A 24,332-nucleotide genomic window follows, 5' to 3' on the forward strand; every position below is an offset into this window, starting at 1 on the left:
GGAAAATAAAACTATACATATAACTTTACTCAGCATGCCTTTATGATCCAGTGCTGTTGTTTTAGTTTCAGAATTAATAGAAAGTTTAGCTTTAATAGGCTTTATTAAAGTAGTAATAAAGAAAAACAGCACTTTTCAAAAATTGGCAGTAGTTTTGTGTGTGTGTGCATGAACATAGGTACATTATTCACAAACCCAGGGGTTTAATTTTAATTTTTGTTTCTGAATTAGGAGAAATTTCTTTTCCTGTACTTTAGTGGGGAAAATAGTATGTTTTTAATTTTCATTAGTACCAAACTAGGTTTAGGTTTTTAGTCCAAACAAATAGAAAATAAAATTTAATTCCCTATCCCTTTCCTTTCATCCTTCAGCCATTTCCTCCAAAAAATTTTTTAATTTCACTCTTAATTTTTAGTATCCTCAGTTAATCAGTCTAGTTTTCCAGCTTTTCCTTTCATTCCCTTTTTATATCACCATTGTAATGCATCATGATGAGTCTTCATTCTTCTAAGAACTGTACGTAATTTCCGTGCTTTAATACAAGTGCTATCTCTTTAGCTGGCTTAAGTGATAGAGGTTTCTGAAGCAGTCAGCCCATGTAGTCATTAATGAGATTAAAGGGGCTGTGTTTTTCTTAACATGTTAGCCTGCTTCCACCGTGTCCCAAGCACATGGCATTCATAGAGCAGGCACTAAACATGGATATTTTGTCGTTAATTGAATGCTACCCTCCTTTTCATCTTTGCCCTTCCTTTATTTACAGTATTATTTGCAGTGGAATATTTGGCTCCATCTCATACCTTATTTTCTTCCTTTCCCCTCCTTTGTCCTATCTTATTCTTTTTCTATTTCTGCATGGTTATGCTCCATGCCTCAGCTTCTGCATGTAGTTCCCACTTAGAAGCAGCACAGAGAAAGTCAGTGTCTTGTCAATGTCATGCTGCATCTGCCTTTCACTGGTTTCTAAGCAACAGCAGCATGGGTTTGATGTCCTGTGGGAAAATGTCCCACATGAGAACTTGTTATGTATATGTTAACGAAGGGGCTTTCCTTTGTTGAATTTGAACTCTTGAGACTCCTTCAAATATTATCAGAGCTGGTTTGCTAAAAAGGTAATTGATATAATTTAGAATTAGTTATCATTGGATTTGGCGCCACTTCCCACAAAATGTCAAACAAAAAGAAATTTTATTCCATTCTTGGTCTTTTTCATTGGAAATAACATTCTAAATTGTAGTGGTAAATTATTTTCCTGAATCCCAGTGGTAGCCGACATAACAATGGCAGCTTTCCAACGTATGCTTGCTTATCCATTTTACAGGTGTAGCAATGATGCAAATAGTCAGCTGCCCGTATGTAAAGACAGTCGCTACCACCAAGACCGGTAATTTTTAAAACCATCTTAGTTTGTTTTGTCTGTAAGTTGGCATGGTAGTGAATGTTGTTGTTTATCCTTTTATTTATTTATTTTTGCCCAAGTGAGTGGATTTTTTTATATTTTTCTTTTTAACGAGCAGTATAAATGCAGTTGTCATATTTGGCCAACACTTAATTTTCCCAATTGCCTGTAGTATTAGCTTCTTTGGTTCACAAAAGCAAATAAGGTCAGATCACTTTATATCTTAATTTTTGTAATAAGTGTAAACAACTTCATTCTCATATTCATAACATTTAATTTTATTTTTTGATACGTGTTTTTAAGTTAAATATAAAAAAATCATTTCCATGTGTAAAGTGATGTGATTATGCTTGCATGCTAGTGAGTATATGTGTGTGAATATTTGTGTGTATCGCATAAATTTATATTTTAAGGGGATTGAAGATAACTACCTAAAACTTAGATTCCAGTATAGGATTTGAGGTTTTGTTTTTCAATTTTGATTCACATATTCTTAATTATTTATGTAATACCAGCTTTTTTAGCTATCTTGTAAAAACATAAGTTGTGGCTTATTTTAAAAATAGAAGAAACTGTTTTCTTTTAGGAAAAGACTAAACTGACAGTTATAGGGCTCTCTGACTTAATCACTTAGTATTTAAAGTAGACTTGAGAATAAACTCAGTCATTTAATTTAAAAACTGAGAATTTTATTCATACCCTTTTAAGTACCTTAGAACTAGAAAATGATTTTGCCTCAGGAAACATACTCAGTAAATATACTTGTTGCCTTTATTTCATTAGAATTTGAAAAATTCTTTATGAAAATATATTTCTATTAATAAGTAGAGACTATACCAGGATTTTTAGAATTTATTATTTTAAGACTTCGTCATAGGTGTGACCCAAATTTCTGACTGTTCTTATTTATGGTACTTCTTGGGTTGAGTTTCTGAATTTAATTGAATTTAGACATTAGAACTAAACAAGGGAAATAGACTTAAGTAATTAAATCACATTTTATGTGATTTTCTTTTTTTATTCCAACTGGCTCATTCATTTATTAATATTTAATAGGAAGATTTAGCTCGTATTTGAAAGTTTTATTTTGAATTGCAATTTGATATTTGGGTCTAACTTTTGTTTACTTCTTCTTTTAGGTGTGTTGCCAGGAATGGCCCCTCCTATTGTACCCATGATACACCCCCAGGTCGCTATTGCAGCTTCACCTGCCACCTTAGCTGGAGCAACAGCAGTTTCTGAGTGGACTGAATATAAAACAGCAGATGGGAAGACATACTATTATAATAATAGAACATTAGAATCAACCTGGGAAAAACCCCAAGAACTAAAGGAAAAAGGTATAGTTTTAATGATTTGGTGGGACATAGTATAAACTATAACATTATAAATAGAAGACTATTCCAGCTGGAGAAATTAAATTATACATACATACAAATATATATTTTTACTCGTGTCAGGAATGGCATTATTAATCTGTTATTTAATTATCGGTATCCTTATTGAGGTTGATAGTACTGATCAGAAAGGAATGTATGTATCGTATGTGTTCCAAAGTAAAAAAATTAAGCCCTTGAAGTCTTGGTTGAAGAAGACTCATAATTTTCTATACCACAAGTCCCTGTTTCTGTTCATAAGTATCTTAGTATCTTATCCCTTTCAGCAAAATGAATGATTGCTACAAATGATACACGAATGACCTAAAAGACCTTTTCTCTCTGAAATCAGTAGTTCTTTTCTAGTGACAGTTTTCTGATTGGTATAGCAAGGTATGTGAAGTTGAGCATTATGTTAGATTCAAATGAATGATGATATTACAAGGAAGAACATTGTATCTTTGTGGTTGGTAACTCTAGTTACGGAATATCCTAACTCTTCAGTCCCTGAAAGTTCTTGGAAAATTACATCAAAACCATTGAGTGACATTATCTTAACTTTTTATGTAGAAAAATTAGAGGATAAGATTAAAGAGCCAATTAAAGAACCTTCTGAAGAACCTCTGCCAATGGAGACGGAGGAGGAGGATCCTAAAGAAGAGCCAATAAAGGAGATAAAGGAGGTAACCTGGGAGCCAGCATTGATTATTGGGTACAGGTTACTTGTAACTGAAAATCCATTTGATAACAGTTTCAGATAATTGTTACAGATTTCATCTCTGAAAGGGTTCTTTGAAGTTTTAATTTAGTTTTTCCTTTGAAAGTTTTCATTAAATTACTTCTTACACTAAATCAAAAGAAAACACCTTATACCAGAGCTTGGACCTGATCTCCAGTCTCTTACTTACAGACTGGTACATGTTAAAATTATAACTACAACTTCTTCATATTTGGGGAATGTTCATTATATTTTTTGTCTGTCCTCTCCTAGCATGGAAGAATTGGTATGCATCACTAAAAACTTTGATTTTTGGAAGCTTCCTTTATCCAGTGAGGGAATAATGGTAGTCATGTTTATAGTAAGGAAATTAGCAGAAAAAATGAAATGACCTTAAATGAAAGTGACCTTAAATTTTGTATACTGTATTCCCCATTTCTGCTCCTAAGCAGGTGGTTAGAGAGTCTGTAAGATAGAACCGTCTACTATTGTGGAATTCAGTTCTGTCTAGGAGGCAAGAATTTAGAGCTTTCTTAGAAATTTCTACTCAGTCTCCCTTTCCTATACTAGCAACAGACCTTATGTTGTTTGCACTTTGAACCATTGCAGTGATACTGTGTGGTATAATTTTACAGTATTAATTAAATGGGAGTAATATTTCTCATAGGAGCCCAAAGAAGAGGAGATGACCGAAGAAGAAAAGGCTGCCCAGAAGGCAAAGCCAGTAGCTACTACCCCTATTCCTGGTACTCCATGGTATGTGGTTGGCTTATTGACTTGTTTATTACACTTGATTGTTGCGTGGTTTATCCTACAGAAAGCAAAAGTACTTTAAAAAAGTATATGTCAAGTGTATGTTTTTATTTACCGAATATTTTGGTTCTTGTTTGTTGTCTTTTGAGTAGCCAACCTAAAACTCAGTTGCTGCAGTGTCTTTCTTCCTCCCTTCATGGTGCTCTCCAGTAGTGTTTCTTGTTCATAATTTATTCTTTTGTTTGGTTCTCCCTCTCCCCGTCAGTGCTTTCTCTCCTGTTCCTGCTCCAAATCACTTAACCATATACAGTTCACACATTGTAATGAGTTGATTTGTAATCTGTAGATTCCCTTCCAACTTGTATCTCTTACTTTTTCTTCCTTATTATAGAGAAGGTAAACGTGTTTGTTCTGTAGAGTCCACAGTCTGCATGAATCTTCATGGTGCTGTTTACTAGAGTCCTCCATTCCTGAATTTCCTACAAACTAGCAAGCAGGTACAGAAATGTGATTAGCTTCAGGCTTGATCTTTTTGGCAAGACTAGTTCATGGTGATGATGTCCCTTTTTATGTGCTTGTGGTTAGCAGCCACTGCTGATTATTATTGCCTAGAGCAGTGGTTTTCAACCAATAATAATTTTACCACTTCTTCCCTTCCCCCCCATCAGTGGATGTTTGGTAATGTCTAGAGACATTTTTGGTTGTCATAACTTGGAAGGTGTTAACAGCATCTAACATCTAGAGGGTAAAGACCAGGGATGCTTCTAAACCTACCATGAACAGGACAGCCCCTATAAGAATTAATTATTTGGTCCAAAATGTCAATAGTGCTGAACTTGCAAAACCTGGCCTAGATCCATTAAATCATTAAAGGTTGAAAGTGGCAGTAATGTATTTCTATCCTTCCTTTTCCATTTATTAACTGGAATACTTAGAGATGCTTCCCCTTAGCAACATTAGTTATTTAGAGGTACAAATTGTATAGGAAAGAAAGGATATACTGGTTTTCAGAATAATGAGTTTGTTTGAGTAATACAGATTCATAGATTTAAATGTATTTTCTTAGCCATTGCAGTTATTTATCCCGATTGATGTTCAGTTTCGGCTTTGGCTGGGTGAAGCTTCTTAAGGTTGACTCCTGAGGGTTTTTTTTGTTACAACCCTATCTTTGATACCTTCCTTTTTTTCTGCTCTTACATGATGTCTCTGGCTTACCTCATGAATTCCCTGTCTCAGACCTAGATTCAGCCATTTCTCCAAGGATCCCAAAGTTTCCTTTTGTGGGAAGTTGCATTAATAGGCTTCCACGTGGGATTTAGAGATAGTTGTTACTAGTGAATTACTCATTTTTTTACCTCTTTGGTAGATACAAATGGAAGATACATATATTTAAATATACATCCTGAATTCATGCCATTACTTGCAATTCAGGTCTACAAGATTTTTACTGAATCTCATTGTCTCTGTTAGTTCAATATCTCCTTTCCTGCTGAAAATCCTGTTTTTGAGTGATAGCAACATAATTACTCATTTACTTTTCTCACAAACAAGTCACAGAACAGTACCAACAGTAACAATAACAGTGTGATTACTGAAGACAGTTTAGCTCTTTTCCCGGTTATTTTTGTTTTGGGTGTATCACTCTGGGGATGTTGTAGTCAAATTATGTTTTAAAGGCATTTGGAATATTTGTTTTCTGTGTAGTTATATCACCAACTTGATACACAAGCTTGTGGTTAGCAGCCACTGCTGATTATTATTGCCTAGAGCAGTGGTTTTCTAGGCAATAATATGCAGAATTTTAAAATATAATTATGCAGAATATTCACCTGGTTCCAAAACCAAAGTTATGAAAACACTGTCTATTCAAAGAATATATTCCTGGGTTGTGGTTTCTCTGAGTATTGTACATGACAAGCTGGGAACCTGCCCCAAACCCCACCGGTCTGAGCTTCGTGGGTCTCATCAGCTTTCAGACTTGGGCCCTCAGATTAGCGAAATATTCTTTTGGGATTTCATTATTGCTTCTCTTCATCTGTTTCTTTTTCTTTTTCTGGAACATTTGTCATTTATATGTCAAGTCGCTTGTATTTATTATCCTCTAAGTCTCTTTTTCTCTTACTTATGTCTTTTGCTTTTGGGCTTTGCTTTGTTTTCTCATTGATCTGACATAATATAGAAAAGAATAATGAATGCACAGAAGAATACAATATGAAGGACTTATATGAAGTAAAAAGTTGTAGAATTCCACCTTCACCAAGCCTCTTCGTTAATAAAAGTTTGGTACATATGCCTTCTGGACCTTTTGCAATATTGTGTTTTATGTACATGGAGGTGTGTGTGCAGCATACATGCACATTGTAGTGTCCTTAAAAATATGTGTATTCTCGGTGATTTTTACTAAATAGGTCTCAGAAAATTTTCAGTTTTAGTACATATAAATCTACTTGTGAGGGCGTCATTTTCTGTTGTATGAAAATGCGTAATTTTCCTGCAATGGGTGATTACGTTATTTCCCATTTTTGTGTGTGTGGTGGTGGGGTTTGCCCTTGGCATTACAAAAATTGCTGTTTAGGACACCTTATACATGTTTTCTTTTTGAATTTATTCAAGTACTTCTGTTTGATGTGCTGAATCAAGTGATACAGCTATTTAAAATTTTGGTGACCATAGCTTAAATGGACCTTGGTAAGGGTTTTTCCGGGGGGAGAAGGGGCTGTACCAGTTAATATTTCCAACAACAGCCAGAGTACCAGTTCTTCTGCACTCACCAGTGTAGGGTTATTCCTTTTAAATCTTTGGTAACCTGATAAGAAAAGGATTCTTAGGTTTCCAGAATGCTGGTGTAATTGAACCTATTTCATGTTTATTGGCTGTGGATTGCCTGTCTTCAGGTTTTGCTCCTCTCTTTATGGACTTGTCTTTTTCTTAATGATATCTGAGAGCCTTTTTCATGTATTACAATTTCTATCTTTCTGATATCTCATCATACATAAGTTTTATACTTTGATCAGGTCAAATTTATTGATCTTTTTATTTATAGTTTCTAGGTTCTGTGTCTTAGGAAGCATTCCCATTTCTCCCCCCCCCCCTCCCCCCAAAAAAGCAACTATATTTTTAGTGCTTTTACAGCCCTTCAGAGTACAGGTATCCCCTGCTTTTTGAAAGTTCATCTTCTGCTACTTTTACGGAAGACCTACATTAGTACTTGTTTTTTTGCTAACTGAAAGAAATCCAAAGAGGATTTTCGCTTTTATGAAAAAAGGTGAAAATACCGTTGAGTGTTTGTTTTGCAGCAAGCCTTTATAGGCAGCGCATACCCCCAGCAGCTAGGGTGGTCCCGCCAAGCCCTGTCCGGAAACTACTCTCAGCGTCTAAGCGTCAAGCCGCCCACAGCTTTGAACTTGTGTCTGTGAGCATCTGTGCAGTATCTCGATTGGTTTTGTGCATCAGTTAGCAAGATGTGTCCTAAGGTATCAGAAAAGCCTACGAGAGCTCAGTAAGAAAAGCCTACAGTAAGCTTAGTGGAAAACTGGACGTAATAAGCGTTTCGTTCATGGTGAACAAAATACATTGTCCATATCTTGAATTTTGGGTCTGGGAATGCTCAAGAATTTTCCATATAAATTAATGGTAATTGCTTCTTTGCTTTAGTATTTCCACTTACAAAAGGTTTCATAGGGAACACTCTACTTTCGGATAACAGAGGAAATTTGTACATGAAAGATAACCACTTGTCCAAATTATTTTGCAAGTTCTATCAATGAAGGAATTTATTATCAGTGTAACTTTAATCCTTAATTTATTATTTTATATTTCTTATAAAATAGGTAAATGTAACTGTAAACAAATTGTTCAGCTAAGGCAGGGGTATGCCACTTCATTTGGATAATTAAATTTTTATTGGTCTGTCTCTTGATATCTTCTGATGTCGCTCTTCAAATTACTTTCTTTAGAGATAAGTTAAGAAGCTGAATGTAAAACACAAAGTTTCATGTTTCTCTTACCTATATTGGGAGTTTTTTCTAGAGGTCACAGACCAATTGTAACTTTTCCTATTGCTTACTAAGATTGCATCACATAGATTTAGCTTGAATTTATTTTTATAGTCCCATACAAAGTGAGGGCCGCCTGTATTTGCCATGCTTTGTTTATCTGTAGTCTATGTTGGGTTTTTATGAAAAATTTATCTCTAACTTCTAGTCACTTTTATATTTACTGAAAGTGGCACAGGGCCTACCCTCCCTTTTCTCCCTCCCTCCCTTTCTTTCTTTTCTTCTTTCCTTCCTCTCTCCCTCCCTCCCCTCTCTGTCTGTCTTTTTCTTTCTGCTGTGTTTCTATGGTTATTTTTGTTTTTATAGCTTTTTACTCCCAATTATTACGAAAAAATTGAAACATACAGAAACATTGAAAGAATGTTTCTAGAACAGTTAACACCATCTATAGACCACCTAGATTCTACAGTTAATATTTCATTATATTTGCTTTGTCACTTATCTGTCCCTCAATGCATCTGCTAATCAGTCTTTTTTTGATATGTTAAAATTTGCAGATATCACTACATTTCACCCATAAATAATTTATTATGCATATCATCAACATGGCAATTTTGTGACAAAATAATTTTTTTTGTTCATAGCTTTTCTGTTAATTCTGAAATGTCCTGACAGCTTCACACTCCACATTTATCCCTAATACCACTGGCACTGTATTAGCAACTTAGGTATTTTGAAGCCAACATGAGTTAGAACAACATTTCTATTGTAAAGTATTTGCTGCTGTTAGTATAGATCAGTGTTTTAGAAGCTGCCATAGAAAAATTTAGACTTAGTTTTTTTCCCCAATAAACATCTAACAAGATGGATTAAGTGTCTCATGATGGTTCTAATGGAACTTCTTGAAGAGAATTCTGCACTGAATATTTGGATGAAAATGTATAACATTCGCCCCACCCCCAAACCCCTACGGTACTTTAAAAATTAAGTGTAAAGAGAGGTCAAAACTAGAAGCATTTTGTGTTCTCTAGCATCAGTAAGCCTTAGGTTTTGGTTGGATTTCATGACCAAAACAAAAGAGATATCTAGTCTATTTCCCTAAAAGATTTTAGTTTGGTGGTGTATTATACATTTTCTCTTATTTTTACTTGTGTTACTGGGGTATAGTTCAAGTAAAATAAGCTGCACATACTTAACATACTTAAATTTCATTACCACCATCAAGACAAACATTACCAGTACCCCCAAAAGTTTTCTTGTGTCCCTTTGTAGTCCATACCTCCTTCTATCTCCATCCCTAAGTATCTCTCTGCTTTCTATTATTATAGATTACTTTGCATTTTCCAGAATTTTATATCAATAATCATATAGTATATACTTTTTTCTGTCTAGTTTCTTTTTAAAAAATGTTTAACAGCTTTATTGGGATAATTCACATACCATGCAATTCACTTGTTAAAGAGTACAACCTAATGATTTTTAATATATTCAGAGTTGTGTTGCCATCACCATAATCATCTTGAGAATGTTTTCATTACCCCTCCAGAGAAATCCCATGCTCATTAACAGTCACTGCGTATTTCTTGTCAACTCCCTCAGTCCTAGGCACTAATCTCCTTTCTGTCTAGATTTGCTTATTCTGGATATTTCATATAAATGAAATCATATAATATGTGCCTTTTGTGATTGACTTGGGTAATTTCTTTCACTTAGCAATAATGATTTTTGACATTTATCCATGTTACTGAATATATCGATAGTTTGTTCCTTTTCATTGCTGAGTAGCAGGCCTTTGTTTGTCTATGCCACAGTTTATCCTTTCACCTGCTGATGCACATTTGGGTTGTTTCCAATATTCAGCCATTCCACGCCTACATATTAGCCTCTTTGTAATAGCCAAAAATTGGATATAGCCCAAGTTAATTACAACTGATATGGCTATGAACATTCTTGTGGAGACGTATGTTTTTATTTGTCTTAGGTAAATAACTAGGAGTGTAATCCCTGGATTATTTGGTATATATGCTTAACTTCCTAAGAAACTGCCCAGTTGCTTTCCAAATCATCCTTTCATTTTGGAATTTCCATCAGCAGCGTATGCGAGTTCTAGTTGTACCATCCTGTTTGGGGTTCACTGAGCTTCTTTAATATTTATATCTTTTACCAAATTTGGAGAAGTTTTTGGCCAGTATGTCTTCAGATTTTTTTCTGCCTAATAGCCTCTTCTGGGATCCCAGTGCTATGTATATTAGACATTTTGATACGGTCCCTCAGGTTCCTGAGACTATTCATCCCCTGGCTCTCTGCGCCCTCCCTGTGTTCAGAAGGGATCATTATTGATCTGTCTTCTAATTCACTCATTGTTTCTTCTTTTGTCACCATTCTGCTCTTGAGCCAATCCAGAGAAATTTAATTTCAGTTGTATTTTTCATTTGTAAAATTTCCTTCTTTAATTTTTTTTTTTTTTTTTTTTTTTTTTACAATTTCTGTTTTTGTGCTGAGAACCCCTGTCTTTTCATTCATTTCAAGTTTGTTTTTCTTCATTTCATGAAGCCTAGGTATAAATGCTGCTTTCAAGTCTTTGATTATTTCAACAATAGAGTCTTTGTCTGATAATTTCACAGTCTAGGTCACCTTGGGTTTAGCAGCTGTTGATTAACTTGATTATCTGGCCATAAAGGCCTGGTTTCTGTTGGAGTTTAGTTACCTAAGGGCCACCCTCAGGGCTGAGATTTGAGGGAGGAGAAATGGGAAATTTATACCTGTGCAGTTGCTTCTCTAAATTTTGACTCTCCTCCATACTGCAGTCTTTTTTTTTCTTCTTTTTTTTAAACTTTATGGAGTCTTCCCATAATTGTTTTTTTCTATTTTGTCTGAGTTTCTGGTTGTGATTAATAGGAACAGTGAGCTGTAGTGGACTACAGTGCCACAGCTCTGTTGGTACTTCTGTTTCTTATACCAGATATAATCAGATATAAAGGCTTCATAGAAGTTTGCATTTGAGTATGTAATTCTGATTTGATAAGAGATATTAAGAATTGTGTCATAGGTAAGGTACTATGGTCTGTTCTTTTAGCTTTAGATTGCTTAGTTGCATTATTACTTGTTGCCATTAACCGCATCCTTTGTGATAGGTTAAATGTAGCATTCTCAATTTGAGTGTGCCTGACCAAGTCCCTGTGCATTCTAAACTCTGATCACAGTTGCTTTACTTTTCCTGGTTTTCTCAATATGTTAAACTGTGGTTTTCACCTTAGGCAGTCAACTTTGTTCTGCTCTAAAAACCTTGTTTGGTTCTCTATAAATAACTGTTATTAAATGTAAACATATCCTTTCCCATGACCACCACCTCCCCTTATAACAGGATGACAGTAAACGACCTAGCTATAAAATGTGTTTCATAACATAAGGTAATGCTATTTGAATCCATTCTTAGGTGTGTTGTTTGGACTGGTGATGAACGGGTCTTCTTTTATAATCCTACCACCCGTCTTTCTATGTGGGACCGGCCTGATGATCTGATTGGAAGGGCAGATGTTGACAAAATTATTCAAGAGCCCCCTCATAAGAAAGGAATGGAAGAAATGAAGAAACTAAGTAAGTTTTAAATTAGGAATTCATTTTCTAATGTTAACATTCTTTTAATATTTTGACAGAAAATGTGAGGCCATTTAGAAAAACTCTATTTACAAGGAATATAAGAAATTTGAGAAATGGAAAATAGACTGCTGTGTTAGTTTGAGTTCAGTATTAGTGATATAAAAAATAGAGAGAGTTCGGATAAAAACATTTAAAAAACATATTTTTTTTACTTGTTGAGACTTTCAGTTAATACGAGATATGTTGGTATTGCTGATGTTTGCTTCATACTTACTAATAATACTAAAGTGCTCCTCAGTGAGCCTTGTGTCCCCTTTTGTGACGAGTTATATATTTTCTGAAATAAAACTGTAGAGTATATTAAAAATACTTTGTTTACTAAAATTTTGTAAGATACGAAAGCTTATTTATATTAGTCTTTTAAAATAGATGAAATTTAGGGAAGGTAAGCCTTATTCCTGAGAATAGAGACATTTAAATCTTATTAAGAGATGATCTTTAATCTACCTCATGTTCAGACAGCATTCTGATATATATAATAAAGACAAATATTTGTACATAATTTTTATTGACTTTTTTATTGGTAATTTGCCCTTGTACTGACATGATGTGTTTGTATAGAGTCTCCCCATGTAATGTAGAAGCATGATAAATGAATCATTTTGTTGTACATACTTCAAATGAAACAAACCCTAATATATGTCATTTAAAATAATAGAGAAATCTTCGTGGATTGTGGATATGTGGTACTAACATTTTCTGCTTACAAGTGATTTCTAAATCAGTCAGATGTTGCCTACTTGGTGCTGAAGATATGGGCACTAGCTTGTCCCCACCAGCAATATGTTTTATAGCTGTGATACTGATAAGACTTTCTACCATAGTGTTGCGTCATGCCAAGAAAGTATATGATTTGCTTTTGTGTGTTTTTATGAGTCTATTTTCAAATATTCATCCATTTATTTTTTAAATACATGCATCGAAGAATCATTTCAAAAGAATTAAATATTTACTGTAAGGGGGGAGTAGTAGAGGGGGTATAGAATCACTATGCTTTAATGTTTTATAAAGTAGTGCGTGTTATAGGATGGATATTTTATGTAAACAGGAATGTTTTAAAATAAAAGAGTGTATAATATACACATATGACTATTCATAATAATATTTGAAATGTTTTTGCCAGGGCACCCTACCCCGACAATGCTATCCATCCAAAAGTGGCAGTTCTCTATGAGTGCAAGTAAGTGAACTAACTGTAAATTGCAGCTTCTTTGTAATAACTGTTAAGGCAAGTGTTCTAGGAGTGCTTAGCAGGATTCATGCCTAGATGTTTCAGTTGTTGCTTGCTTATTTTTATTCTGACAGAGGTTAATTAAATTTTATGTTGTAGTTAAAGAAGAGCAAGAATTAATGGAAGAACTTAATGAAGATGAACCTGTTAAAGCCAAAAAACGGAAGTAAGTAATAACTTACAATTTATGTAATTCAGGTAGATTTTAGCTTTTAAAGGTTGATTAGATCACAGTCAGTTCTTGATTGGGACAGGTAATGTGTATGTTGTTAGGAGACAGAAGTGATGATTGTTCTCTTAGGCCTGATATTAAAAAGTTTTGCTTTAGAATGTAGAAATGGTGTCCCTTCTGTTTCTAGATTTGCAAAAGATTTGGGTATTCAAATATGTATTATGAAGCCAAATGACATTTTAGGGGTTAATTGATAAATTATTTTCAAACATCGATTAGATCTTGAATTTTATAAAAAATAATTTTTCTCCCTAATGTAGACCCCAACAGACAGCATTCCAGAAATCTCATGAGTGCAGACAGACTGCTCGTTCTTTGTACATACTTACCACTTCCTTAAACCTTGAGTCTGGTCATTTTACCCTCTGGAGAGGGAACCCATGAGCTTAGAAAGTGTACTGAGAAAAAGAGACTGTTTTTAAGTGGAAGGATTAGCTTGGCCAGTGCTATAGAATTGGGTAAAATATGAATGTTACTAATTATGGGGGTGGAAGGGTGGGATAGTGGGTGTTTGGGGTGGGGGGCAATGGGACCATTATTTAGCAGCAAAAAGGAAAGTCTGAAGACGTTAGGGACTGTTTGATCATAGTCCTTATCTGAAAAGGACAGATTGAATGCAGCCAAATTATGGCAAAGAAATCAGTAAGATAACCCCTATCAATGGTGGTTCTTTCTAAAAAATTTCTTTATTGGCAACGATGTTAAAGAAATTAAGATATTAAAGAGAGTCAGCAGCCACAGTAACACTACTATTTTCTTTTTTGTAGTTGACATTTTAGTTCTTGACCAAATGTATAAGTATTTTTATTAGTTGTAATCAACTGATTTTGTGTGCTTTTTAAAAAAAGTCTAGAATAAGACGTTTGTTTTCTTAATTATTATAAATGACTGTATTCATTCTGTTTATGTACCATAATTTTGGCTGTTCCTGCAATGTTAAACTTTTAGGTTGTTTTTAATTGTTTGTTCTTATAGACAACTCTGTAAGGTTTTTAACTGCTTTTATCAGGAGAATGTCAAAGAAGTCCTTTATGTGGATTGCCCGAGCTTCTCTATTTAGGTACAAAGCTAAAAGCCTATTTTTCCTGGCTTAGTTTTTCTTTATTTCTTTTATTGAGATAGATAGTGATAGTTTGTATTGTGACATTTTCATTTAGTATAATTCTATAAAGATTATTTGTTTTCATTAGTTATATTTCTTGGATGTCTTTTAACTCTTATTTAAATAGTTCTTAAATAAATTATAAGAGGGTATATATTGTTGGGCAAATTGCTTTTACCTGTTTGTTTTGTGCATATCTTAGGTCACAGACTATCTCGCTAAGTTCCTGCAGGTCACGGACTATGTCTTCTATTTCTTTTGATTCATACCCTAAGTTAATTACCTCTCACCATATTTATAGGTTAGCCTTAGTTTTATTTAAATTTTCTGGGCTACCTTAACTTTTGAATTTTCTGATGTTCTGTGTTTCTAATTCCCTTAAGTTTATGTAGGGAATATGAACCAATTTTATTTTTATACTGAGCAGATCATATTTAAGAAGTAAGATGTGCTCAAACACACTCAGCTATTGAATTATTTAATTTATTTTTTGATTATTCACATGAACGGGCCTCCTTCATAGTACAGATGTTTGAGAGGTGACTCGATTTCATGTTCACAATCTCCCTTGAGTACCATACAGCAGCAGGGTTGCCCTTAGCCCTGGGGTCATTTTTGGAGGAGCAAGAAGTAGTTTAGTCATTGATGAACAGTTCTAATTCCACCTCACTACTCCTGGGCCTATGTTGCTCTCTGGAACCTGTTCTTCAGCTTAAATCTCAACTTATCACCCAGAAAGTGAGTAAAAAAAATGTCAGGTAGGTAAGGTATATATATCTCACATATCTACTTGGCCAAGTTTGCAGATATTTTAATTTTATTTTCAAAATAAATATTTGAGATTACTAAGACATACCAATTTTTATTAGATTTAAAAACTATCTTATGCATTTATAATGTAAAACATTTTGGAGAATACTGTTTTTCCTGTATCATTTCAAGAACTAAAAATTATATTCTGTGCTGTTCAATTCTCAGACATAAAATTTTACTGCAATGTGAGATAAGGTTTTTGTTTTTTTTAAGTAAGGTAGTTCATTTTATGTATCAACTAGTGTCAGGGAGAGACAGCACAGTAAAGGTATATTATTTTTCTTACAATGTAGCCATTGTAACATCATTAGAAGTTCATTGTAAGTTTATTATTAAAATGAAAGTTGCTTATCCCTTAGAGTTCATTTAAAACCCTCAGCATAATTTGTTTTTGTCAAAAATATGCTGCTCAGTAGTGAGTCTTGAATATTCCATTCATTTTAAGATTTTAGTAAGATTCCTTATTAATACTTTGTCAGTTGATGCCTTATATTTTTTATTTTTTATAGGAGAGACGATAATAAAGACATTGATTCAGAGAAAGAAGCTGCAATGGAAGCTGAAATTAAAGCTGCCCGAGAAAGGGCCATTGTCCCTCTGGAGGCCCGAATGAAGCAGTTCAAGGACATGCTGCTAGAGAGAGGGGTCAGAAAACAATCTTTGGGGGAGATATTTCTGTTTTGTATAAGTAATATAAATATGTCTTGCTAAAAGGTCAAATCTAAGGTTAGTGCTCTTGTTGTGGGGGGGGATAAGGGAAGCCTATCAAATTACTGTTCTTTTTCAGGCAGCCTTTTTTCTTGGCTAATTATATCATGCTTAACTAAATGCCATTTACCATCCTTTTAAGTACAAATAACATTTTAACATTTATTGGGTCATTAAATTTTGGTGAGTAATGTAAGACGAGTATTAACATTGCGGGATGGCGGACTACCTGGGATAGGTAAGGTATATACGATTCTTCCTTTAATATCTTCAGAATGGATTATGATTAAAGGAGAACTGGTACTTTGTGGTATTGTTATTAATGAAGCTTAATTAAGGGATTTCAACGTTTTGGTTATGTGCACAGACTCATGTGAATAAGTAAAATTCTCTATTTTATATCAACATTGTTCGCAAGATTGGAGCAAGCATAGGAAACCAAAATACAGATCTTCAAGGCTTTTTCTGATGTACTGATTTTTAAAATGTCACACAGTAGTGGTTATTTTAATGAGTAATTAAGTGTCTGTTATTTCTATATAATATAGAAATGTTCAGAGCCAATTAGTGTGGAAATTTTTGCTATTGCTAGCCTCCCACTGCTTGTCATTTATTAGTGATGGAAACTTCAGGATGGTTTTTATTGTGTCTCCTTTATAAGCAGATGTCCTGTAGATTTCAAGTAAAAGTATATGACCTTTATGTTTTTAGAGTCAACTTAATTATGAGGGCAATGTATTTTTTATTTTAAAGGTGTCTGCGTTTTCAACATGGGAGAAGGAGTTGCACAAGATAGTTTTTGATCCTCGGTACTTACTTCTCAATCCTAAGGAGAGAAAACAGGTAAAAGGAGAATACCATTTAAGAAACGTGTATCACTTGCCAGGATAATTTTTAAATTGTCGGGAATAAAGTACCATCCTGCATTTTTTCTCCCCTTTTCCTAACACTACTACTTTAAAAAACAGAGTCTCATATCTTGTAACACAGTCGTCCTCCAGGTGGGCGTTTCTGCCTTGGGTATTAGTTTTGCCCTTATGGGCATGGTTATTGCCTCACGGAGATTTTGTCCTTATGCCTCATACACACTGAGGTTATATCTAAGGTTTCCAAATTCATTTCAAGTGCATTTATTAATTTATTGTTTTATTGGGCAAATGATGCAAATTTAGGGTAGAAAAGTGGCAAAGTATAAATGAGTAAAAAGCAAAAAAATACCATTTATAATTCTACCCAGCAAATAGGACCACCTTTGAACACTTTGGTTTATAGCCTCCCTGACCACTTTGTGTGTGTGTGTGTGTGTGTGTGTGTGTGTGTGTGTGTGTGTGTATAATGTAGATAGACAGCACTGGAAGACTTAACGTGTCTCACACACTACACACATGAAGTCCACATCTATGGTGAAAATGTCTTTTCACCATAAACTTTGAGAAATGATGGACGCTTCAGGGTCTCTGCTGAAGGAGAGTTGTTTTGTTACTGAGTTGCCATTTATTCCCTTGATGATTCAGTGACATGGGATCTCATGGTGATTGCTTCTTTCTCTAAAGCATTACACACTTCCAACTTACATAATTTCTGAATTACCTGGATCACTCCGACTAGGGATTTCTGTAACAGGGTATGTTAAACCACTGGCTGTAGCGTTGTTGAGCTTGTAAGATTTCATTTGGCAACAACAGTGTCCTTCTTCCATATTTGTAATTTAATGGTTGGAAGAATTCTCTACACAATTTGTGCATATAGGTCTAACCATAGAGTTTTTATGAAAAGAGGAAATTTACAGTGTGCCAGACATGTATTTTAGTACTTGTAATAGAAAGACATGACTTTCCAAATATATTTACATCAGCATTTCAAACACAGTAGTCTTTAAAAGCAAAAAGAAAAAATGACTGTGTGTGATGGTCTTTCTCACTTGAGTTGTTGGCCCTACCAAAACTTGTTCATCAGCCTTAATTCTTAACTTGTCTCCACTGTAAATTTCAAGTCTATCGGCAAATCTACCTCCAAGAACTTTTCTAAATACTACTACTTACCATTTTCCCTACTAACACCCTGATTCACACCACCAAACTATAATACAACTCTGAACATTTGTGTAGCCCCTAATTGATCTTGCTTCCTTCCATCCATTCTTGCTTCTGTGTAGTCAAGTTCTTTTTCCACACAGCAGCCAGACTAATTTTGAAGTTTAAGTGACAAATTAAGGCAGTGGTCCCTTGCTTAACATCTGTGCAGTGCTTCCCATCTTGTTTAGGATAAAATTGAAACTCTTTATCATGGCCTGTAAGATTCTGCATGCATTCATGCCTGCAAACTTTTTGAAGCTCTTTTACATTTATTTATTCATTCTAGCCACCCTGGCCTTGCTATGCCTTGCACAAGCCAGGCACATTCTGGTACTTCCTATTCCCCCTGCCTGGAATGTTTTCTCCCAGGTGTTTGCATAGCTGGCTTCATCATTTCACACAGGTACTTGTCCAAATGCCTTCTGAGCAGCCTGTCTAGTGTTTAACCTCAATATCCTTGAAGACTTACTTGAAAACTTTTATAACTTCAACTTAAACTTACTAACTTTTCTAACATTTTGTTCATGAGTTGATGTTATAAGAAAATAACTGCTTAAAATAGAACATAAAGCCAAGTGTATTGGGAAGCATGACACCACAATTAGGACAAAGTTAGAAGCATACGAGTAACAGAACTCCTACTAATTTTCTGAGATGTTCTTTCTCAGAGAATAATTCCTAACCCTGGTGTGGGTTATCCCAAAGGAGGGGATGTGAAGTTTCCTCCAGCTTCTGAAAAGAAAGTTAATATAAAGTCACTTGGATTTTATTTATAATTTTAATACTCTTTTTATAAGTAAGAAAGTATATACTGAGAAAAGAGAAGGATTGGAAACAACTCTCCCCTTCACATCAGCATGCAGATACTTGCATGATTTACTGCAATGCTATATTTAGGAAGTATTGAAAATGACCTACCTGCCTAGCAGGGGACTGGTGAGACAGTTAGAGATGTTCTGTGTGGCTGTTACAGACTGGTGGAGGTATACGCACACGCACACACACATACACAGAGGATGCCCAAAAAATTGTGTACCCATGACTTGTATTCATTTTTTGTTATTGGTATATATTATGACAATTTTAGTAGTTTTTTTCCTTTCTTAAAATGTGTTCATTTTTTGGCACCGTGTGTGTATTTTATATATATAGACTGACCTGGAAAGATGTCTAAGGCATTTTAAAGAAAACATTTTATTTTGGTCTTTTCTCAAAGATATGCATGCACGTACTTAAAGAGCCCAATAACTCTGTATGTTATTAAAAATATTAGAGTGCTGCCCCAATTTTACCTTCCTGAAGACATTTCTTCCAGAGCCTTGTGACTTACTTCAGTCTGGACTGGTTGCCCTCTACACCTGGTGTACACTGTCACTTTTGAGGAGGACAGCTCTTTACCATTATCCTGGGGAATTTCCTTCATCTCTCTGGTTTTTGGTGGGGGCGGGATTTCACCTGTTCCCTACATCATAAGTCTTTTCTGACTTGATTTATTCCTGTTTGATGCATTCCATCCTGTAGTAGCTTCTTGAGAGAACATGCATAGGAAATAAATATTTAAGGCCTTATATATTTAAAAACATGTTTATTATATCCTAATTTGAAATTGGCTGCCTAAGGAATTTGAAGTTGGAAATTTTTTCCCTTCAGGATTTTGAAGGCTTTGCTCTACTTCTAGTTTTAGTGTTTTTGAAGCCCGTGTGTTACCTGTTCCTTTGCATGTGGACCTGTTTCTTTATTTTTCCTCTGGGTAAGCATGTAGGATTTTTCCTTAGTCTTTAGTGTTCTGAAATTTCTTGGTGATTATGTACCCTGGTGGAATGGTCTATTGTGCTGGGCACTTGCTGGTTCTTTCAGTGTGGAAACACATCTTTCAATTTGGGAGATTTTCTTGATTTACTTTTTTTATTTGCTTCTGTTTACTTTTTCATTCTGGGACAGAATTTGCCCTTCTGGTTTGGTCTGCACAGTTTCTTTTCTTTTCTGTCCTGTTTTCTACCTCTGCCTTTGGTTTTAACTTTCTAGATGATTTCTGCAATTAGTTTTTTTATTTTTTCTGTTATCTTTTAATTTCTAGGAGTTCTTTGAGTTTTTCTTGTTTTACTGAGCGATCTTAGCATACTCGTATAGTTGGGCTCTTACCATTGGGGGCTTTATTGAAGAGCAGTGGTTCTCATCCAGGGGCACTTGGGTTGTCACAGCTGAAGGGATGCTGCTGAGCACTGTTGGGCCCAAATGTGGAAAGTGTTGAGGTTGGAAAACATGCTGTAGGGCGAGTGAGGCTGGTTTGTTGATCCCCTGCAACAAGTGATTTTTAGGCTAGTCAGATTCTGGATAAGAACTTGCAGCCTCCTGGCTGGAGGGCACAGTTTTTGCTTTGGTTCTGAGAGAACTGTGTTGTAATGTTTGCTTAATTCCTACATTCTCAGTCTGGCATACCTCATTTCTAATTCATATTCCCCCAAGTCCAGAGATTCTGTGTTATCATCTAGAGCAGGGTCAGCATATTTTTAACATAAAGGGTCAGGTAATATTTTAGGCTTTGTGGGCCATCTGGTCTCTGTCACAATTGTGTAACTGCTGTTGTGACAGAGCCCCATAGATGTAAGTAAAGGAATGAGCAGGACTATTCAAATAAAGCTTTATTGATGGACACTGAAATTTGGATTTTATTTAATTTTCATATGTCATGAAATTTTATGCTGTTTTTCTATCCAACCATTTAAAAATGTCAAAAGAGGCAGCAGGCCAGATACGGTCAGCATATCATGATTTGCCAACTCTTCTTGCTCTAGAGAATAACTACTTGCCTTTTATTGAAGTTCAGGAGTGGTGGTGCCCCCCGGATACATAAACTTGGCGGGGGATGGCTAGTGTTTGTACTGCTTCTTAAACAGCCTTATTGTAGCTGTACCCCACTCGCACTTCCAAGGGTGTTTGGTGCTACCAATTCCTGAGCTGTTTGAAGATTCTCTAATAAAAAAATGGTTCCTTTGTTTTCTTGATTGTTGGTTTAGGATCAGCTTTCTTGTGTCTGCCAAATCCTTTACCACTCGTTCGTCTGCTTTTCAACTTACAGAGTTACTGTTTCTCTTTCTTCCATTTCCCTGTTCTTGTTGGTTTGTGACTTAAAAAAAGAAATCCCTCTACTGTCATTTTATTAGTGTTTGAAGAAGGCAGGAAATAGGTGTGCATGCTAGATTCTTCCTCTTGCCTATACATTATTAAGCGGGAAACAGGTAAAGCATGGTTAGATTTTGGTGAAAACAATTATTTTCTTAAAGAGAAATTCAGAAATAAAATTAAACTATAGATTCCATACTTTTTTTTTCCTAGAAGGGAGTTGAGAGGACTAATTAATCTTAAACATTTCTAAATTGCTTGAAATTCTTTTAATAAGCATGTATTCCGTTTATAATTAGGAAAAATAAATGAGAGGGACTTTTAACTTTTCTATTCTGGAAGCCTGAGCAGAAGACTATATGTTTCTATAGTACTATTGACTAAAGCTTTAGAGTGAGACTTGCTATAGATCAGGGGTGTCCAAACTGCGCCCCGCGGTGGGCCAACTGCGGCCTGCAATCGATCCATTTTTAATTGGCCCGCAGCAAATTCCAAAAATATATTTAGTTTACTTAAATAAACCAGGTGAGGCAATACGTACTTCATCTCGAGTGAGTGGCCCAACTGTTTGTGTATTTCACCGCATATGGCCCTTGGTGAAAAACGTTGAAAAAAGTTTGGATACCCCTGCTCTAGATAATCTGCATATAATTGAGTTACCTGTAGTTATCTATTTTCCTACTATAGATTGGGCAGAGATAGTGACTTAGTATTTTTTTTAATAGATTCCATAATTTGGTACTTAAATTATCTACATGAAAGACTGACTTGTCAAATTGGTTTATTTTTGTAATAGGTGTTTGATCAGTATGTAAAGACCAGGGCAGAGGAAGAACGCAGGGAAAAGAAAAACAAAATAATGCAAGCCAAGGAAGATTTCAAAAAAATGATGGAAGAAGCAAAATTTAATCCCAGGTATGTAGTTCATTACTGTCAGCTATCAAAATATGTATGTGTTTTCTCCTAAGATCAGTTGAAAAATTTTTAAAAATTATATATATGATCTTTTGGATATTTGGACCTGAAAAGCTTCTTATTTGATCTTTGATTTCTGCCTTTCTAGTCTTCATTCCTAATATATTTCCTTTAGAGGAATACCTGGTTCTCTATGAGAGAAGCTGGTTTTCAAGAAGGGTAACTTTGTTTTAAATGCTTCCCTGTGGGAACAAGTTTCCTTCTCTAGAAACTAGTAAATAATAGAAAATCTGTCCCTGTCTTCTTTACACATAATAAATTTCAGAGCAGGGACATTATTTTGATTGAGTTTCGTTTCCATTTTTCTGAGTGTCTAGATTATAGTTTTGTCTGACGTTTTCAATTCATTCTTAATATGTATTGAATATATGTAATGGGCTGAAGAAAATGAGATACTTTACACTAGCATTATAATAATAATAGCATCAATTATTGGGTATTTTATGTGCTCTTAAAGATATATGTATGAACTTACACATATATTTTTACATGTATGCACCTAAAATGTGCACATATACACACACACACACACACACAGTATCTCGTTCAATTTTCAAAACAGTCAATATGATTTAGGTACTCATCATACCCATTTTACAGATAAGGAAAATAAGACAAGCAAACTAGGTAACTTGCCCAAATGAATGTGGGATTTCAGCTAGATTCCAGTGTTACACAAAATAGTCCAGGCAGGAAGAATGCTTTCTTATTTATGCCTTAGTTGTGGTAGTAGTGGTATTAGATAATTGTGAATACCTCAGAACATGTAGAATTTCTGAAACTGTAAGGTAGAGTCATGGAGTCTAGGTTAAATGGCACGTTTTATAAAAGTTCATCTTGTTTCAAGTTATTTTTGTCAGTGGAATGATGTTTGAGAAAGTATATTTCGTATTATAATTTTATATTTGAAATATGAAGAGAAACCTGCTGTGGCATTGATACAAATTTCCGGAAATAAAGCCTATAGAAGATTGTGGCTTTGAAGAATATAAATTCCTTCAGTGAGTGATAGTTTCAGACTCTCCAGAGGGCTTAGGCTTTTCCTTAATTTAAAGAGTGAGCTCATGGATCACGGTGGGCGAGACTGGGTTGTAAAGGACATTTTTGGAGGCAGTTGAGGAAATTTGAACATGGATTGTTATTACATTGTATTAGTAGAGAATTAGTAATTTTCTTGAGTATTGTGGTAATGGAGAAAAAGGGGTTTATTCTCAGGAGATGCCTGATGAAATATTTATAGATGAAGTCTCATGGTGTCTACAGCTTATTTTCAAATGATTCAACACAATATATGTATTTATTAAAACCCTCTGTGGGTCGGCATGATTGAGACCCAAAGGTTTTCCTTTTATGGATTTGATGAAGTAAGTCTTCCGGTGTCACAGTACCCAATTGATGTTCTTTGGAGCAGATGGAATTGTTAGGGTGATCTGTGCTATGGGGTTCCTTCAGGTCACGTACATGACTGGAAGTTTTAGTATTTGGGGCATTGTGCTGTATTGATACATTTAATGCTAGCATAGAAATTAGGACCAATTTTAGTAAGTAGCAGAAGACAAGGAGGAATAACTTAAAAGAGAAAATATTGTCCACTGACCTAAACTTTTCTGAACTGGGAAAAGACCACTATCACAAAACTGTTTGGTAGAGTTTGTAGATATAAAGCACTGGAGTTTATTCCAAGGGAAAGAATGACTGGGAAGAGTTACTTATCTTTAGTGCCTGTCTCCTCTATGTCTTTTGTCTTTTTTAATGGACATTTTGGGTCAACTCCTGATCACTGTACTGTTCCCCATCCCCTACCATTGGTCATCACCCACCCCACCCCTGACCCTCCCCCACCAAAAAGGATTCTTATACCATATCTGTTATAAAATAGTTCTTTTTAGAGTTAAGAGATGAGTCATATAAAAACATCTCTATGGGAATCCAATGCTAAAACTTCATTTTAGTCTGTTCTGGTAAAAATTATTAATTATTTTACCTATTATAAATAATACAAATAAGTGTAAAATAATTGAATTCTCACTTTTATACATTAATTTTACATTTTTAAAAGGTTTATTCTTTAATCGCAGTATTGTCTTTTCTAATACTTTTCTATACTTCCTAAAATTATAAAGCAAGGTGCTTAATTTATTATGGAAGAAAACAGATTTAGTGGACTACATG

General features: G+C 34.8%; 1 protein-coding gene across 8 annotated transcripts in view; it reads left to right on the top strand.

Moving 5' to 3' along the window:
* TCERG1 (transcription elongation regulator 1) overlaps positions 1-24,332 on the top strand; it is a 55,631-nt gene that overhangs the window by 17,677 nt on the left and 13,622 nt on the right. For 2 of the 8 annotated variants that reach the window (XR_012489815.1, XM_074313725.1), the window contains exons 6-16: positions 1,322-1,384; positions 2,539-2,739; positions 3,346-3,458; positions 4,161-4,249; positions 11,678-11,838; positions 13,025-13,081; positions 13,232-13,298; positions 14,669-14,767; positions 15,789-15,924; positions 16,741-16,830; positions 21,982-22,100. Coding sequence is in view for 6 of the 8 variants with exons in the window: in XM_074313725.1 (XP_074169826.1) it covers positions 1,322-1,384; positions 2,539-2,739; positions 3,346-3,458; positions 4,161-4,249; positions 11,678-11,838; positions 13,025-13,081; positions 13,232-13,298; positions 14,669-14,767; positions 15,789-15,924; positions 16,741-16,830; positions 21,982-22,100 (1,195 nt within the window). In the remaining 2 variants the exon portion in view is untranslated. Of the gene's footprint in view, positions 1-1,321; positions 1,385-2,538; positions 2,740-3,345; positions 3,459-4,160; positions 4,250-11,677; positions 11,839-13,024; positions 13,082-13,231; positions 13,299-14,373; positions 14,425-14,668; positions 14,768-15,788; positions 15,925-16,740; positions 16,831-21,981; positions 22,101-24,332 lie in introns of all 8 variants that reach the window. The other 6 variants (XR_012489816.1, XM_019739092.2, XM_019739090.2 and 3 more) reach the window with 5 other exon arrangements.

Source organism: Rhinolophus sinicus, linkage group LG10, assembly GCF_036562045.2.
Source record: "Rhinolophus sinicus isolate RSC01 linkage group LG10, ASM3656204v1, whole genome shotgun sequence".
In the NCBI taxonomy this organism is placed as follows: domain Eukaryota; kingdom Metazoa; phylum Chordata; class Mammalia; order Chiroptera; family Rhinolophidae; genus Rhinolophus; species Rhinolophus sinicus.